The sequence below is a fragment of the Electrophorus electricus genome, chromosome 15 (genome assembly GCF_013358815.1).
Source record: "Electrophorus electricus isolate fEleEle1 chromosome 15, fEleEle1.pri, whole genome shotgun sequence".
Classification (NCBI taxonomy): Eukaryota; Metazoa; Chordata; class Actinopteri; order Gymnotiformes; family Gymnotidae; genus Electrophorus; species Electrophorus electricus.
In genome coordinates, this window is record NC_049549.1 from 12,873,843 (window position 1) to 12,893,881 (window position 20,039).

Below are 20,039 nucleotides of genomic sequence, written 5' to 3' on the forward strand. Positions count from 1 at the left end.
ACACAGAGTACAAAGAAACCACCATAAGAATAAACATGCAAACGCAATGAACTAACCACATACAATAATTCAAAGACCAGCAAAACACAGGGAAACAAGACATGGTTTAAATACATGAACTTAACGAGGGACAGGTGTGGAAAATCAAACGAGGGGCGGAAAAAATGAAACTAAGGCATGGAACCATGGAGTGCAGGAAAACAGAAGACAGGGAAACCATGACAATAGGGATGCCAGGAGGGTGGCCATTCGTGACATTAGTGCATAGAACTTATATTTGTGGCAAATATTTTGTGGTGGGTTCAAAGTCTTTACAAATTTCAGCATGCTTCTCCTAAGCTATATGATTCTGCCCTTTTAGCCATGTGAAACCACAGACACAAAGGAGATTGCTAATTGCTATTTTGCTGATTGCTAATTACTATTTTCTTACCCAGTCATCATTGATTCCTTCAAATGCCCCCAAAACCCTCCAGCACACCCCTTTAAACTAGAGCCCTTCCAGATTAGAGCAAGAGAACAAGGAAGCAGGATGAGAAACGCAAATGCGGACAGGGGACGTGAAGAGAGGTGGCTTTGAGTTAAAGGCTCTCCTTCCCCCTCCTGTAATGACTGCCGTTTGTACTGGTCCTTGGACTAGGGTGCGGGGGCGGAGGGGGGGATAGACAGCGGGCCACACGTGCATCACAGACATCACAATCGCCGCTTTCAGCCCCCCTTTCAGGCCCGGTTTCACCTCCCTCTCCCACGCAGGGCAGGTGCAGCCCAGAGAAGGCGGCTTCTCAGAAGCCCTTTTGTCGCTAAGTGCCCAGCGCCTTCCAGTGCTGCGGCGGGCGTTGTATGGCTCCCTCTGCATGCTCGCCGCCAAATCCCAGGAAACAGAAGAAAGGCCAAGTTTCACTGCTGAAAAGACTCCTATACACACATCAAGGAAAAGAAAGAAATACCTCTGCACGGTCTCAAGTGGGAATCTTCCTTGCTTGGAGCGGCATGTCATGACCCCCTTAGTATGTAGCTTCCTGCCCAGGCGAGGACGATAGCACATGCCTTTTGGCAGACATTCTGGAATGAAACTACTCTTGACATACAGAGATGATGGTGTTCTTTCATACATGGGCTGTGGATTTACCTAGGTCAGGCTAAAAGAGATAGATCCAAATGGTAAGCCTTGCACAACTCAGCGGTTTCCCTCATGGGCCTAGAGAACAGGCAGAAGAACGACTGTCCCTCTGCCTCACAAGTCTACGTTGTCATGGCAGGAAAGCTGTAACAACTGCATGGCTCTCTGACACTCCTGTGCTATATCATACAGACACTCCTCCCTCATGCATTAAGACAATGTAGATGCTATGTGTGGAAGGGGCTGTTTTTATGCGTGTGCGTGTGCTGGAGGTCCGGTGCATGTTTTGTGTGTTGCTTGTGCGTGCAGAGCTAGACGGGAGAGCGGCTTGTAGACTGGGCTTTCAGGCCTCGTTTGGCTCCAGAGCCCTTTGCCTCACTGGAATTCCAGCTGTACAAAATCGGGAACAGATTTTGTGCATGATGTAAAACGGCAAGCATTCTCCTGTCACCATGGATAAGGTTGCTGGAGGAGAAGCAGAGGTGATTAATACCAATTTTGAAAGCAAGCATGGTTTCAATCTGAGGATACCTTGAACATACCCTGTTCCCCAAAAAACAACAATAATAACAGAAAATCACAGACAACCCCCACTGTGGATCCAGATCTGTTGGTCTCGGGTCAGTTAGAGAGAGTTTTGGTGGGTGAGATCCAGAAACACTGATGGGGTGGTGTCCTTGGGGCTGGAGCAGGGGGACAACTTTAGAGATGAAAGTGGAGACTGTAAATGGAAAAGTAGGCTTAAGGGCTGTAGGTTCTGCAGGGTTGTGATAAAGAGCCAAAGCTCTGAGCTAGCTCTCTCTGCCGGCCTGGCTCCCGCACGCAGACCCATGCAAATGACTCACTGCCTGCGGACCGGCGCTCAGACGGAGACATCTTTCTGCAGTCAGTGCAACCCTGGACTTCTTAGGAAGTGAGAGGGCGCACGGGGCTGGGGGCCTTGGGGGATGTGGTGGTTAGGGCTTTTCTCAGGGGTAAGAGGGGTTAGTACAATCCGTTTGAATCTGGCAGTCCTCCAGACTGGCAGTGTTTAGACAACTTTGACAGACTGCGGGCAAGGGGGGACAGGTGTTTGTTGGGCTCCGAGCACTTGTGTGGAACCCAACACCACCGTAGGGAGATGCCCTCAACGAGCTGAGGACAGAGAAGGGAAAGCATAGAGGAGGATTTTACGTGGCAGGGGATAGCGCTTCAGCCCGTACCCCCACCACCAGCCAACACCCCATAGTCCTGGCTACAGAGATCTTCTCATGAGCAGGAATGTCAGGCCCATACTCACCCGGGAAAAGGTCGCTGCCATTTCGAATGCACATCAGTGTTCAGCAATAGCTCAGCCAAACACAACTGTCATTTCTACACAAGTGCTGTGTTTCCTGCTTCCCTACGCTCTGTACAATCAGCAGATACATGGCTCACCTGAGTCATTGCCTTGAACAAAAGGATCTTAGTATTAACATTTGATTGCATAATAGCCCTAACAGAGTGGATGCCTTTCAAAGTAATTAGCAACTGGCTATTTCTTTTTAGTTTCAAAAAAGGTGACAGTGTGGATTTTTCTATTTAAAAGTTTAATTCCACACCAAAAAAGAGTAAGATATTACTCTTAAAATACTAGAACTGTCCAAACTGATTTGTTTTGCTCTTAACTAAGTCTTACCAAAACATTGTATGGACACCAGATACTGTAAGCAGAAAATACTTTGATGTACTGTGTCTCAGTCTGTGCTAATTACCTTTGGTTTTCTACTAACTGGATATCAACATCAGAAGGTTGGGAGAAAGCACTTCTTAGGAAATTCAAGGTGACATATTAATAGCAGGTAAAATGTTTTAATATGAATATGAATAGATATGAATCTATTGGGCAACATCACATTTGCAAGTCCACTGATGCCACATTTGTATATCAGACAGCCATTTTTTGGGTTGTTTTTTTTTTTGGAAGGGTTCCTGTAGATGAGTCTGTGGTAATTTGTAGGGTCTGACAACAGTCACCTGTGGGGGGGAACACTGAGGTGTTTCTCCGGAGCAAACCCAGACCGCAGCAGACGCATGCCAAGTGTGATCGCTGTTAGCAGGGGTCCGAGCACCCCAGAGGAGCAGCCCAGCTGTGGAGGCAGGTAGTGTGAAGAGAGAATCTCAGCATGTTCTTTCCTCTGTCCTGCTCTCTCTGTGCACACACACACACACACGCACACGCGCACACGCACACACACACACACACACACACACACACACACAAACACATACAAACACACACACACGCAAACACATACAAACACACACACGCACGCAAACACATACAAACACACACACACACACACATATTTATTTCTGTCATTCTGCAGTCATTGTAGAGGCTGCTTCATTATTCATACTAAGGACAGAGGAAGGAGTGGAGAGCAGGGAAGGATCTTAATTAGGTCGCCTGAGCGCCCCCACAGGGGATGATGGGATAGTGGAGGCTGGGGGATGGGGGGTTGGCTCCACCTCCTATGCCCCTCAGCCTAATGCCAGATAGCCATCAGTCACTGATGGAATCATCTGTGCTGACCAAGAATTCACACCAGGTCCAGTTACCCTAAAGGCCTTCAGAGACCGCAAATGGGGTAGGGGTTGTGAGATGGTGTGCATAAAGTAAGTGGGTATGCCTGCATGTGGATTTATGCATTTGTACATTAGGGCAGGCATACTGTGTCTTTCAGTGTTCACTGAGATGAGACTTGAGAGGGAATCTTAGAAAAATAGAGGGCATGCATTATCTATGTCTGGTGCAGGTAAATGTATGTGATATTAGCACATTTCAATTGGATAGCATATAGTATGCATGAACACACTGGGCTGTTTTGCTTAAAGCACACACTACACTTGCATGTGGAGGGCTGGTCTGAAGCCATAGTATTGTAGTATTTTGCCGAATACTTGAAAACACTTAAGAAGTGCATTCACTGGTCATAAAGTAAGGCTCCCTCTAACAACGAGCAAATGCTTTCAGTATCTTTGGGTTCTACATGTCCTTTCTGTGCTCATGCAGGCCAGAGAAGGCCATTAGTAGGGCACATAAGCACATGGACGAACATGCTGCAGAAGCCAGAGCTGCAAACATGTTCACAGTTCCACGTGACTCAGGCTGCATTTCTACGCTGGGTTTCCAGTTTGCATGGTGTTTAGATTTAAGAAGTCTCACAGTACTTAATAGTTCATCTGGAACTGTCAGTTCGAAGGTCTCTTCAAATTTGTCTCGGCACTGGACCTTGGTGTTAACTCCTGAGTCCTGTTCTCGTGGCTGCAGGACTTCAAGGCTGCTTCTGTGTGCTTTGTTCATTTCACACTTTGTGGAATGTGAGGTGCACAAGGGTGTGAGGGTGGATGCCGAGAAATGTGAGGTCCATATACAGGAGGCAGCCTGAGGCAAGGTGTTGCTGTTTTCATGAATATTTAAGACATTGCATTCGGACGTCCAGTGAGCACAGGCCAGAACCCAGCACTACTTTCTACTCTGACAAAGGTGTTAGCCACCAACCAAACGCATTAAGCAAAAGCTCAACAATTAAAGGGGGTCATGGGCTAATGGACTTGACATACATAGGTATGACACCCTATGGCAGTAAAAGGATATGATTACTAACAGTTATAGAGCAGGCATCATTTATAACATATGGCTCAACACCTAATCCCCCATGGTTGAGTAGAGTAATGGAATATACTGTACTAGGGCTGTTTCAAACGTTTGCTCATGCCTGGCTCACACCTCATGCACAAGCACCTCTAGTGCTCCTCTTCAGTGAATTGTCCTCACCACTTCCTTGTCTACTCCATTTTTGTGTTTAGGCATTGCACTTATTGCAGCTCTTTAACAGGTATGAGGCAAGTAACGTGATTGGATTAGAAGATACCGAATAAGCCTCACATTCTAATTACATTCCACTTCACCCATCACTTCTGGGCATTGCGCTAATGCAAGCAAAAAATATACTTTCAAGAAGTATAACTGGCTTAATCATCTGAGAGTACATGAGGCACCTGGCAAGCCAGTTTAAAGCTCCCTGTTGTTCCCCCTTTTTTACACTAAGTAATGTTACACCTATTTTCCCCAGTATTTAGAAAGATAAAAAAAACTTCTTTTCAGCACGTATCTCTGCTGTACACATGCTCATTTCCCTCTTTATCTGTCTCCCTTCTTCCACGTCACTACCCTTTCCGTACCTCGTTGCATTTGATATCTCTTCATCCAATCTCTCTCTCCCACTCCTTCTCTCTACTGAAAGATCTCAGAGGAGTGTGAAAGAAGGTTTTCGGAGGGTGAGAGAGAGCACGCGAGCATAGGAGAAGGTAAAAGCCAAGTCATGGTCCTTCAGCTGTTTACCGCCATAGGCCCTGTAACCATGGCGACATCTCTCTAGAGTTGAGAGGGAGGTGGGAGGGGGCATAGCCTTTATATCAAGGCCTTTGTGGTGGGGTGCTCGGGCTAGGGTTAGAGTGAGGGGAAGTTGGGGAGGGTGAGGGTGGAGCAAACCCTCAAAAAGAGTGACATCACTGAGGAGGAATTCACCCTATCTTCCAAGTCTTTTGTTATTCTTTTGAGAGGTTCCTCCACCACTTTCTTGCTGCTTTCTGCTCCTTTCAGGAAACCTAAAGGCCATGCTTTTCTCCTCTCTTGAATCAGAGCTCAGAGCAGCTCGAACAAAGCAATCGTCTACATCTGCAACTGTCGTGTCAGCAGCTGAAGGTGTGCTGGAAGCTCAACTACACGACTCAAGACACACAAAATTTCCCTGACATAATGACATAAGCACATGCGATGCATGCTCACCGCCACTGCCCCGCATGCTGCTGATCTGCTTTAAATAAAAACACATTACATCATCGGCAGCTGCCCCACAATATTTTCAGGGGGTCTGCCAGTTGCTGTGGTGATCAGGCTGTGTTGTGGGTCTGGAGAGCCCCTCCTGAACACCCAAACTCACGCATGACATATATACACCCGCCCATACACACACACACACACACACACACACACACACTCTCTAGTTGGACCCAGGTGTCCTGATGGATAATGACTTTCTGCCTGCTGTCCCAGTTGTCTCTGGTCCCTCTCTCAGTGGAGGCCAGGGCTCCTGTGAGACTTCAACTGACCAGCAGGAAAATACAAGTCACCAAGGTTTTTTTTTTGTATTTTTTTTAATTTATTTTCAACCCCATCCCCTCTTTCACTCTCTCTCACACTCTCACTCTCACTTTCACTCTCTCTCTCTCTCTCTCTCTCTCTCTCTCTCTCTCTCTCTCTCAAACCTAAAGCCAGGAAACATCTGTAATCATGTCCATGGGCAGGCTTATGTGTTCCAACGCTCTCTTGGGTTTCACTGGGAATACTCTGAAGGAGCCAATCAAGGAAAGGCCAAAACACGCTCACGTATGCAGCTATGGTATGGGGACCATGTTTCCTGGAAGGCCCTCATGCTCTGTGTCCTCAGCTCTTCTCTTGGACCCAACAACTGCTCTCATTCGTTATGCTGCGCAAAGCAATGTAATTGGTTATTGAGCTTGCAGTTATTTCTATTGGCACGGTGTCCTGTCAGTTACTGGATCGATCTGCCTTCCCTGCCTCTCTGAGCACACTGGGATGTCTTGTGATCAGCACTTTTCAAATAACAGCCATTGTCTCTCCCCAGGGACAAGCTTTAGGATCACAGTGTATGGGGGCTAGCCTGTTGTGCTGACCTACAATACAGCAAAACAGAATGCAAAAAAAGAATTATTGTACAGCCAGTATAGTGATCTTCCAGAATTCTTGGTGACTTTGTTTAAGCTTGGATCTCTGTTCTGCTTCTATTAAACTTTGTAATTCAAAAACAACATTGTAGTCACACCATTTGCAGGCGTAAACTAAGGTTGTTGGATGTGCAGTCCTCTACAAGTCCACACTAAATGATTTACATTGATAGCATTTGGCTGACACATTTATCCAAAGCAACTTGCAATACTGACTGAATACAGCTTGAGCAGTTGAGGGCTTTACTCAGGGGTGCAACAATGGTAATTTAGCAGTGGTGGGGCTTGAACCAGCAACATTCTGACTACTACATAAGTAGTTTAATCACTTCAGATACGCCGTTTTCTATCTTCTTTGCAAGTAAGCTGGTCTTTCAACTTCCAAACAGTGGCAAACATACTCTTTATTCTTTTCCTCTAAGATGTGTTCCTTATAACGGATGTCCCATTATTTTAACATGAGAATGCATGTGAAGGATCTTAGGAGCCAGACATGTCAGGACAAGCTCCATCCTGTGACAGGGATAGAGGAATGTATGACCCATCGAATTAGCCACAAAATTCCATAAAAAAATTTAGCCCATGAGCCTGTGGTGGCAGGGTGTTCCACGGCTGACACCTTCCTTTGTTGGGCCATAAAATTGCAGGCAGTGCTGGTGAGCAGATGTTACTCCCTAATGGCACACTCCTGTGCATCAGATTCTGCTGGAGATTACAATTGTAGGCCATCTCTGCAGAAATGCCAAACTAAACCTAAGCCACAAGCCCCATCTCTGTTGTTCAGTTTTACGACCACCGCTCACCCAGTAGGCTCTCACTCGTGCTGGCCTGAGCACGTTTCCAAGGGCTTTCCTCGTCCCCAGCTGCTGTGTGTGTGAGTCTGTGTGTGTGTGTGTGTGTGTGTGTCTGTGTCTCTGTGTGTGTGTGTGTGTCTGTGTGTATGTGGAGGCAGTGCCTTGGGCCAACTGGCCATACTGCTTGGTCCACAGCATGGAATAGTAACTTAAATGTTTATCACAATATGACACTTTCCTCTACAGGGAAGGAGGCTGCCTGCTAAACTTGTGGTGCCCCCCGCCAAGACCAAACTTCCCGCACTCCCCCAGAGCCATCATACAACACATTCATCGTTGCCTGCCAAGTTCCTGTGTAGTCGCCTGTCTGCACATCACTGTGATGTGCCCTAACTGAACATTGCCTTGTGCCCTAACTTGCTGACCACTGTAATGGTACAGTGGTTTATGTTTATTGAATCGCTTTTGCCATTGACGACTGCTGGGACCGTTATGTTAAAACACATTTGAATACAACTGACACTAATACGAAGTGACTGAGCAAAAGTTTGGCTGTGATGTAGTGCATAGACGTTGCATGCTGTTGAACTGGTGTCCCTTTACAGGCTAACCCCCTCTGATCTTGCTGCCAAGGCAGTAGTGATCTGTGCTCTAATAATCTGCCTCCCTGATTGGTCCATCCCAGATTACTCTTGGGCCACCAGCTGTCGGGAGCTCAGTAAAGCTTTCTTTTCTCAGCCGCCCCCCTCCCAAAATGAACCATGAGCCTGATATTCCTTCATTTTGGTGTATTTATAGAGCTTCATGGAGCCGTGTGGGACCTGGCCCAATCACATTCACTCCACAAAAACAATGGTATGCACAAGGAAGACGGAAGCCCTTACTGCACTGTGCCGATAAGGCCTGATTTGCATCCCACCCTCCCAGGAGCCAAAAGACAGACTGAATCCTGGCTCAGGATCAGTCTGGTAGCTACTCTCTCTCTCTTACTCTCTCTCTTTGTCCACCTCTCTCGCTCTCTACTTTCTCTGTCAGTCTGTCTCTCTCGTCTCTGGATTTTATTGTTTTGATTCTAGGATGTGAACGCCCTCGCCCTTAACCGCATGTCGTGAGACATGACTTTGGGTTGTGTGGGTGACATTGCGTTACCTTCCTGGCTCTGCCTCCCACGGTGAAATGCAGTATGCCTAGAGGGCGCTCACTGATTCTTCTTCACCTGCACTAAAAAACCTAAATCTTGGCAATTTTGTGGAGTAATGTACATACAGAACTTTACCCTTTGTGTGTTCCATGTGGGCACACTCCTGGTGCCCTTCAAGAATGTGAGTTGACAGCTGATATCATATCAGAATTAATTAAACATGGAGACTTCTGGGCGTCTAATAGAAGACTGTCTGTGAATAGACTGCCGAAAATAGTAGCACTGCTAGACAACTGTTATTGCAGCTGCTTTCGTAAGTCCAGTACATATGTACTTAGATCCAGATGCTCTAACCCCGGATCTTTAGTCACTATAACAATGAACTATCAATCATATTTAAAGACTTGACTGCTTAAAAGGATTTAACAAAGGGATTTGTCAGCCAGCAATATTATCTTTGAAAGGTCATGTGGTGTGCTGTCCTATAAATATTGGTACACCAGACCATAATGGTTAGGCCAATAATATGTAATCTCAGCAAAGAAAATGTATTGTCATCCAAGGTGATGTACATTTCTTTGGTGATGGTTGATGGTATAAGATTGTATATAAGGCAAATGTGTTACATCATGGCATCTGACAACTCCAAAAACAAATAAGAACAAGTACATGCTGCATACCCATCTGTCTGTGCCCTCTGGAAACATTTGGAAGATTAGTGAGTCTTAACACAAAACCAGGACTATCCTGTCTAATCATACACAGCAAGGTTTTTTAAAAAATGAGTGTGGAAGAGCACTTTACAGGAGGATGAATGTTATTAAAGTGCAATAAACTTTGCTGGTAACATTGCGAAACATTAGGTTTTGGAGAGCCAAAGTATAATTTTTCTGTTATCTTTTGGTACAGATCATTTAATGTTTTCATGGATTTAACCATTGTAGTGCAGCTTGATTCAGCTGAGTGACTGAGTGACCCTGCCTTCCTCTCTCTCTCTCTCTCTCTCTCTCTCTCTCTCTCTCGTTCTCTCTGTTTTTTTCTCTCTCTGTCTCCCTCTGCCAGGAACGACTGAACGTGTGTGTTTGATCCAGGGCACAGTGGAGGCCCTTAACAGCGTCCATGACTTCATAGCCGAAAAGGTGCGGGAGATGCCTCAGAGTGCTCCAAAAGCTGAGCCGGTCAGCATTCTTCAGCCACAGACCACTGTTAACCCAGACCGCATCAAACAGGTGAGATTTCAGTTCCTGTCTGCCCTGCAACCTTACGTACCCCCAACCTGTCAGTCTGCTGCTTCTCAGACTGTCACTTCCTTTTCCTGTTACTTCTTGTTGTTTCCTGTCACTTTGTACATGGAGAGCTGTGGGAACTGCACAGGATAGGGCTCTTATTTTGGAAAGTCTCACTGCCAAGCAACAGAAGATGAAGATGTTAGGACTGCATCTAATACGCCTACCTGTGATGCTCTTCTATCCTATATACAGCCTCCTGGTCTTGTTTTACTTCAATTTAGTGTGCTGCAGTTCAGAGCCAAATGCAGATGGTTTTTGTTGGAAAAGCATTCGGTGGTGACTCAAATCTTGGGCCGGCTAGAGTCCACTAATAAAATCCACATCTTGTAAACACGTTGCTGGATGTTGCAGGACTGAAGAGGCCGAAGAGCGACATTTTAATTCCATCAGCCCACACTGTAAACATTGTTCTACTTCGTCATAAACGGACCCCCTCGGTCTTGCCTTTATACTTGAAACAAACAAACTTACAGAGATCCTGAACGTGGCTCAATTAGATATACCATTGATTGTGCTCTGGCTGCCTGTTTAAGTGGTTCTCACTACTTGTTGCCTCTTGATTTTGCTCCATTGATTCTGCAGGCTGGTGCTTTGTTTTGAGCATCGATTGCCTTTGTCTATATGTCATTTCCTTAATTACACCACCCACAGCCTGAATAGAGTGCAAGGCCCAATATATGCATTTGTGCATTATTTAAAGCAAAGGGGCACCTTTCTTTACACTGTAACCGTGTCAACTGCATCACTAAAGGCCCCTTGCAACTTATAAGGTCATTCCTCATCACAAGATTGCCTCTCGTCATGAGGTCATCGCTCGAACTCAACAGTGAGAGGGAGCTGCCTGCTCCTGTAGCCTAATTATTAAAGCATATCATTACAGGCCATGTGAGTCAGGTGGCACACCTCTGCATGGCTGGGTCAGAGTGTGGGACTTCTGACTCTAATACTCCACCGATTTCCAAAGATACCTGCTTGCAGCAGGGCCGGTGCATGTCCGACCGGGCTGGTCTGGGCAGTGCCGAACAAGGCACTAACCACCATGCCGGGCGACAGTTCTGGCATGTGGCTCATTACGGCACGCCCCAGGGAGCGCTCCGCTCGACGGATGTAAGCTAAGATGTGAAGTCATGTTAAGCAACAGCTGCCAGCCAGATCGACCGCTGCTAATCCCATAGCCAAATGGCGGCCAGGCAGGAGCACGGCGGACACCAAGCTCCATCTAAGGCCCACGTTGCTCCCCACTGTCACAGAGCTCTACTGTTGCATGAGAGAGCAATGAGTTCATATTATTGCACTGCCTTAGATGACCTAATAAATTAGGGAGTGAGGCTTGTTAATTGCTAATTGTGAAGGAAAGAGCATGCTCTGTGCTGTCCTCCTTTTACTATGCTTGTGACACAGGCTGAGAATACATATGGCAGTTGAATTTATTTCAGGCAGTACTAGTTTACTAAACTCAGATAAAGTCTCAAAGTAAAAAAAAAAAGAAGTTACCTCTGGAGGTATGTGACCAGAGAGCTCCCATGCTTACTGCCTCCTCATCCTCTTTCCCTTGAACTATGTGATATTTTCATACCAGGTCAGGAAAGCATCAGAAGGGTGGGGGAAGACAGCAGTCTTGAGAGAATCTGAATGTAGCTGGCTCCTGCCTTGTTTGCTTTCTCTCTCCCTTACCCTGTCCCCCCCCCCCCCCCCCCCAACTGTAGTGGATTTTGTGGGGCGAGGCCGGTTTTCCTCTGACCTCTTCCTCACTGGAGCACCACCTGCTTCCCACATCCTGTTATTGCTCGCTCCACACAGGAAATGGCCCGCAAAAGCACAGGAAGTTGGGACTCTGAGCACCTCCAGGAGGGCTCTTTGCACATACCCAGAGGGAGCAGTCGTGAACACTTTTTATTTTTGCACCGAGTACAGGAAAAGAGGCTTGATTGCGAGGAACGCAGCTGTGTAATAGGATCTGCCCAAGAATGGCTGGTAAAATTTATGCTGAGTTTTTTTGGTAGGAAAAATGAAGTTTAGTAAAGCACAGAATGTGAGAGTAAGTAAGTAAGTTATGTATTGGTAATGGATGACATGACCTTTGTGTTTAAACAAAGAAGGCTCCTTTTTTCCACCATTATAAAATGACCCAGATTTTTGGGAACATTTAAGGAGTCATTTTGCTTCACATAACATTGCACTGCACTGCATAAAGTGTATTGATCATGAAGATATTTTTTGCATGTACTTATTATACTTGTTACTCAACATTAATATTTTTAATGTGGAAAATTAATAAAACAAATCGCATAACAAGAAAAGGTCAGCACTCACATTTCAATATATTTTGGACTCTCAAATAGAAAAATCATTTCCAAATGTGTTTCTTTGTTTTGTTTATTTGTTTTCATCTGCGTTTTATCAGCAGTGGAGATTGCCTTTAGTGGTTATGCTATTGCTATTTCAAACCATCCACTCCCCTCAAGATAGAACCAAACCCAGCCTATTTAATTATCCTGCACCTTGAATCTAATAAGAGTTCTCAATGGAGCGATGCTTACACACGCGCTCGCACACACACACACACACACACACACACATACACACACACACACACACGGACACACACACACGCACGCACGCACGCACAGACACATACACATGAATGAGATGCTCATCTGCTAAATTAAAAGCGACATCAGGAAAATTGCTATAACATCCGAAATGGGGGGAAAACACTTCTGCCTCACACTAAACCTCCCCCCTTCTCCTCTTCTGGTCTCTGGAGAGCTGGACGCAGCCTGAAATTTTTATGCCGTTTTTAACCTTCAAATCCATCTGCTGGCTGTGAAAAAGGTCACTCTCTCTCTATCTCCCTCTCTCACTTTCTCTTCATTAAGTATCGATCCAATTTGGAGTGTAGCCAATGCTGAGGGAAAGCCGTACACAACACTGGTTGTCTGACAAGGAAGCACATCCCCCAAATGTTGGGCTCAGATCTCTTCTTGGAGAGTGCAAGGAGGAGCTGGCTGGGAGTCTGAGTGGGGAGACGGATGGAGGTCTTTTGGGGGAAAGGGTTGTTGTTGCTGTTGTGTGCAGATGTGTCAGTGTCCACGTTTTACACTATGCAATGCTTTCCCTTAAAAAAAAAAAATCAAATGCTGAAATATATTATGAAATCTTTTGTATCATGAGTCAGTGATCTGAATATTTAACCTCTAACATTACTAACATTATAGCAATATGGAAAATATAAATGTAATGACATACCATGTCAAACATTAATGTTTTTCTGATTGCATACAGCATAGCCTAGGAATCTGCATGTCTAGATTTTCATAATCAATGTCAGAGTGGGTTTATTAATACTGCATTGGCTTATTCTTACTGTATGTGTTTATGGCAGTATAGATCCTGCCTCCAGTCTTTGTTCATGCCTTGTCTCTGACCTCTTGGAATATGACTCAGGACGTCTTTGATGAATGCAGATCATAGAGTACTTAAAATGCAAGAAAAATTCATGTCAAGTTCAACTCTAATAAAATCTACATTTGTAAAGAAGGTATTTTAATATTGCATGGTGCGAGATAATGCAGGGAATGAATTGTCATAACTAACACATCAGTAGTATCAGGCTACTGTAATCAAATGGTTTGCTAACACCTACCTTAACTTCCCTGAAGCTCCTTCAACAGATAAATCAGTCTAATGGTATATATTATTACTATCAGTCTGTATGTGCTATATATAGGGTGTGCATGATGGTGTGTATATGTAAACATGTATACATTATAAATTTATTATTAGTCGTCTTGCTTCAAGCACCAATTATTCATGTCCAGTTTCATGTGTGCGCTTGATCTGTTGAATGCTTCAGCATAAACAGCAATTAGTTCCAACCCTACATAGATCCTTAACGTAACTATCTTCTTAGTAAAGCTTTAAGTACACCTCAACACCTCAGATTTAGTATTCAGATTTGATCTAAAATGACAAAGCTGAAGACCATTTAATATTGATTAAATATTAATATATAATATAATATAACCATGTAAGCTTTACTTCTGTTACAGTTTATTAGAACTTTTATAAACTGTGCCCTTACAAATGAGACTTAGTCATTTCAAGTATAGATTCATCCCGGTCTGAGCATTACAAATGATGCCATTGTAATAATCCCAGCCATTCCATATCGTGACATCATTCAGGGACGAAACGGCACTCCCCTTCGGAGCAGCACGTGGACAGGAGTGGGTGCGGCTATACGGTTGTTTCCACGGTTGTCAGAAGACCCTGATTTGGAAACAGCCACAGCTTGCCTGTTATTGCCTATTTTCAGAATCATGAGCACTTGCAGATTTGTTGGGGGTCACTTTATGAACCCCTGACTCGAGTGGCTGGATAACAGGACTGGGTGTGGGTGTGAAAGAGAGAGATGCACCATGGATTGTTTAAGTTATTCATTTCCTTGTTTGCAGTTTCCCTCTGTGTCTGAAAGTGTTGAGATGAGCAATGCTCAGGCATCTGTAGTCCACAGGTCTTTCCACCTCATCAGTTCATCTTAATGTGTACGTGAGATGAAATCGTTTGGCCATTCACTGTTCAATAATTTGGAACCCGTCCCTCTGTGCCTCTGTTACTTGTGTCATATTTGGGGCATTTCCACAAGAGGAGGAAGTAAAACACAGAGCAACTGAGGGAGGGATGGAAATGACAGACACGAGTAATTCTAGCCTCACTGCTCATTCTGACCACACCCCCCACTCTACCTCTCTCACTGGAGAACAGTGTCCCCTACCAACCCCCAGACTACTGGGGTGAAAAGGAGGGCTAGGCGTTACTTTTAACCAGAGAATCTGTTTGTGGGTTTTTTGCCCAATAGCAACAACATGCAGCGGAGAGATGAGCGGGTAAGCTGTGGATCAGGAGGCAAGCGATTAGCCTAAAGTAGCGTGCTTAAGACTTCAAAGTGTGAACGGCGTCAGTGGTAGAATCAGGCACCACTCTGGGGGAAAGAAGTGGGGGGAACAGGATGAACAGTTGCTGTGTTCCTGAGGAGGGTGGGTGGGGCTGCGATGGGGCATATGAGGGCATATTCTCCAAAGCCCCTGTCCCCTCTCCATGCCTCTCAAAGCTATTGGGGCTTAAGCATGATGGTGTTTGGGACGAGACGCACATTCTGGTCTCCGGTTTACATGGCTAGCAGTGGTATGAGTTTACAGGAAGCTTGTAGTGAACGCACATAAAGTGTGGTCTGTAACAGCATGCAGTCAGATCTGCTACTACATAGACTCAGGGGGGCTCATTTGCAGCTCCAGAGAAAGCTAAGGCGAAAGAAGACATGTTCTTTGATGAATGTGTGCAGGGCTCAGATGCTGGCCTCATTATTTTTGTTTTGTGAAGCAGAGATGTGGTGGAGAGAAAGTACGAAAGTTTCGGCTGGAAAACTTTGAACAGTGGTTACACATACATATGCCCTTCATATCCAAGCTGCTTTTTATTGCCAGTTTCCCACAACCCCCTGCTATATCTTACACCCTCACAGTTCATCAAAAGCTAGTGATCCCATATGACTGGAGGTACTGCAGCAGATCCCCTCTCATTTTTACTCGTACAGATACAGATACTCCCCCAACCCCCAAGTATGCACGTAGACACACACACGCAAACACACACACGCACGCACACAAACACACACACAGCTTTCTTCTGTTTCACACACACACCCCTTCCCCTCAACTCTGTCTTGTACTCTCACTCACGCTCTTGCTGTTCTGTAGCGGAGAGCAGGGTGCGGAGGGTGTAATGCTCCTCAGCCAGCCAGCCTATCTGTCCACGTCGCTTGTTTCTTGCGCCCCCCTGCGAAGCCTCTTTTTTATCAACACTTGTCTTGCCGAATGTGAGAAAAGAGCAAAAAGGGGGAGAGGAGGAAAATGCAAAAGGAAGCGACAGTGAGAGCACACGCAGGACTCTGATGCCACGTAAATTAAGGGTGTTTTGTGACAGATATGACATGAATATGAAAGCAGTTTGGGGCTTTGAGGAGAAGCCAAGGGGAAAGTTCATCTGATTTGTTGCCGCTGTGGTGAAACATATCTTAAGTCTTGACCACTGCTGAAATTTAGTATTCAGAGTAAGTAGTATAGGTTAAGATGTTTTTCTTTCTCTGAGGCTGGTCTTTAACTGAACAGCAGACTAAGTGTGGCGAGACCACCTCACCGTTTGTATAAGAAAATCAGTGATCAGTGACAGTATGCTTGAACACAAAGACCTAAGTCATCATCAATTAAAAGAAAAGGCTGGGGGGGGTTAGATGGATGTGTACTGCGGCAAAAACATTTCACTTCAGCTTCATTCTGCAAGGTGAAAAAAAAAATGAAAGCAAGAGTCTGTTAGTTCCTGCCCTCGGTTTTCCCATTTCTATGCAAATGCTATTGCGATAAGGCTGGGGTGTCAGGGGCTGCGTAGCCGCTGGAAACGCACGACTGCTGGGCGGAGCACTGTCGCAGACCTCACTGCTTGGAGAGAGAGAGAGGAGAGGGAACACAACAGACCACACAAAAGAAACAAGCGCGAGACTGAGCCAATCACCACCACCCCGACACACACACAGACACACGCATACGCCCCTCCCTCCTGGCGCTGTCAGCCCACTCCTCCCATCTTTTTTGATGTATTTTCCTTTGCCTATTTGTCATTCTGACAGTGTGCAAATACTCAGAATCCAGAATTATGTAAGTGTTGCTATTAGGCTGGGGGTTTTCATTATATGAAATGGAACTAATTAACTGTCAGAACACAGTAGCTTTAAATACTTGAACCACAAAAATGTATAGTACACTTATACATATTTATGCTTACAGCTCCTAAATACAGCTTGGCACTAATCAAGAATATGGTGTTATTTTGCCAGATTTTCAGTTATGAATGAACAAGTAAGTGAAATGTAAAAGGTACAATGTTCCACCTATTTCCCCATTCTCCTCAGAATAACAAAGATGTATGTTTTTTAGCTATTAGGGACCATGATGCACCACACATAAGTGTTTGTGCCTGTGTGTGTCTGTAGATATTTCTTAGAATAGCTATGGAGGTGTTTGTAAAGAATGTGGCTGTATGTGTGCGCAGGTGTATGTGTGTGTGTTTCGTGTGTAGAAAAGGGTGGTTGGTTGCTACGCACCGTTCCGACTCCCTTTCAGTCCCCCTTGAATGCTGGAGTTGAGTTGCCATGGAAACGCTGACCCCTGGGAGTCGATGCTTTTCACGAGGAGCCTCTTTTTACCCAGTGATTCACAGCTCAGAAAGCACAAGGACAGAAAAAAAATTATATGCCTCCCCCCCTTTACTTCTTCCTGCCTCCTGCAATATTCTTGATTTTTTTAGGGGTTTCATTTAGGAACCATCACCTCTGTGGTCTGTAAAAACACAGGTGGCAAATGGCTGCTGTTTCCCTTTTCATTCGATCTACCATCCGGATGTCATTTTGTCTTGAACTTTTTTCACTATTTCATCTTGGTGGTATCTCATGTGTTTCACGCAGTAGGAGGACCCTCTGTTTGTAAATGATGGTAGGAAGAGGAAGTGTAAGAGGGAGCCCTTCTCTTTGTAGCCTATCCACCATGAGTCCAAACGTGGGCCTGAGTCGTTTAGCCAATTCTGACATCATCTCCAACTGACTCAAAACGCCTGAGTATGTTTGCTCTTCAGCAGACTGAATTTAACCCTGTTTTAATGAGTTCAGCATGCGCTGAGAACTTCGTGTACCCATATGAATATAATGCACGATTCACAAGTCCAACCCATTTCAAGATAGGAAAGAAACCATGGCAACCGCTGTTTATACTTCCTCCGTCATTGTTTAATTTAGAAAGGCAATCGGTCATCACATGCATGAGCCAAAACTTGCTTGCTCTTTACAAAATGGTCCCAGTTCACTGAGGGAATTGATTAATTTTGGCTGGAAAGGTAACTCGGAAGAAATTTCGCTTGTGTTTTGCTCGATGCAGTTCACTGGCTGATATACGTCATTTGCGGAGCTGAGTTCTGACCTGTTGTGTTCTGCTTTCTCTGCTTCTTCTTGTCTTCTGCAGGCAAAACTGATTGTACCTAACAGCACAGCAGGCCTCATCATCGGCAAAGGTGGAGCAACAGTGAAGGCGGTAATGGAGCAGTCGGGTGCATGGGTGCAGCTCTCACAGAAGCCTGAGGGCATCAACCTGCAGGAGCGCGTGGTCACCATCAGTGGCGAGCCTGAGCAGAACCGTAAGGCTGTGGAGATCATCGTGCAGAAAATCCAGGAGGACCCACAGAGCAGCAGCTGCCTCAACATCAGCTATTCGAACATCTCAGGCCCAGTTGCCAACTCCAACCCCACTGGCTCGCCATATGCCAACTCAGCTGATGTGATGCCCGCTGCAGCGGCCGCTGCTGCTGCCACCGCCTCCAGCCTCCTGGGGCAGGCTGGCCTGGCTGGAGTGGGTGCCTTCCCCGCTGCCATGTCCAGCTTCTCAGGGAATGACCTCCTGGCCATCACTTCCGCCCTCAATACATTAGCCAGCTACGGATACAACACCAACTCCCTAGGCCTGGGGCTTAACCCCGCAGCTGCCTCAGGCGTCCTTGCTGCAGTGGCCGCCAGTGCCAACCCCGCTGCTGCGGCTGCCGCCAACCTGTTGGCCTCCTATGCCAACGACGCATCCACCAGCACCGGCCACCCTGCCACTGGCCTGGGAGGCTTCACGCTGGGCTCACTGGCTGCCGCTACAGGGGCCACAAATGGTTACCTGAGCGCAGCCTCCCCGCTGGTGGCAAGCTCATTGCTAGCCACAGAGAAGCTGGCCGAGGGGGCCAAGGACGTGGTGGAAATCGCCGTGCCCGAGAACTTGGTAGGAGCCATCTTGGGGAAGGGTGGCAAGACGCTTGTGGAGTACCAGGAACTGACAGGAGCCCGAATCCAAATCTCAAAAAAGGGAGAGTTTGTTCCTGGCACCAGGAACCGAAAAGTTACCATTACAGGATCACCTGCCGCCACACAGGCGGCCCAATATCTCATCAGCCAGCGAATCACATACGAGCAGGGTGTGAGGGCCACCAATCCACAGAAGGTGGGCTAAACAGGGAGAGAGAAGAGTGGGGGATGGAAAGATCCAGAGAAAGAAAAAGGAGGGCAAGAATTTTTAAGGAAATCATCTCCAAGCATTGTGCGTATTTCAGTATTAAAAAAGATGGAAATCTTAATCCATTCTGAAAGAAGAGGAATGAGTCAAACCGAAAACCAAGAAAAAAAATGTGTAAAATGTATATATGGGTTTATTTCTTAAGTTTTGATCTTTTTGGAATTTTTTATTGGTTCAATTTTTTTTGTTTTGTTTTGTTTTTTTGTCCTTTTTTGTGTTTTTTTTTTCTTTTCTGGACAACGGTGAATGGTATTTCAGACTGGCATGCTTCAGCGCTGCAGCTCCCAGCAGGCGGGTGGGGTGGGGTGGGGTTGGGGGAGACCAGGGTTGTGCAGTTGGACTTCAGCCTCCCTGGAATCAACCCTTTGCCCATCGTCATCCCTTCCTAGCCAACAAGAAAATCTTTTTAGTTACTTTTTGACTCCACAGTACCCACCCCCTCGCCACGTTCCTTCTTTCCCTTTATGTGAGTCTGATGAGACTGCGAACAAATGCTTGGTTTTAAGACCTAGGGTAGATCCCCTCCATCCCCCCGTCAGTGGAACCCCGTACCACACTACTAGCTGCCCCAAACCCCTAACTCCCAGCCGGTCCGACCCAGCTGCACACAATGCAGCCTGGGGAGGGAGATGAAAGACCACAGGAGGGTCTTTTGCTGCACCACTAGCCTAAAAACCTGGGGTTCCCACTAACCAGGTGCATGGCTTGCGATGCTAATACAAATGTTGCTAGCTTAAGGGAAGTTTGCGGATCTTGTTGGGGATATAG

At 46.0% G+C, this 20,039-nt stretch overlaps 1 protein-coding gene across 2 annotated transcripts in view; it reads left to right on the top strand.

The window, feature by feature from the left end:
- Positions 1-19,583, top strand: part of nova2 (NOVA alternative splicing regulator 2) — a 36,857-nt gene extending 17,274 nt beyond the window's left edge. For both annotated transcript variants that reach the window (XM_035533935.1, XM_027005813.2), the window contains 2 exons: positions 9,890-10,056; positions 18,186-19,583. In XM_035533935.1, coding sequence (XP_035389828.1) covers positions 9,890-10,056; positions 18,186-19,208 — 1,190 coding nt within the window. In that variant the 3' untranslated portion in view covers positions 19,209-19,583. The remainder of the gene's footprint in view (positions 1-9,889; positions 10,057-18,185) is intronic.
- Positions 19,584-20,039: the final 456 nt, after the last annotated feature.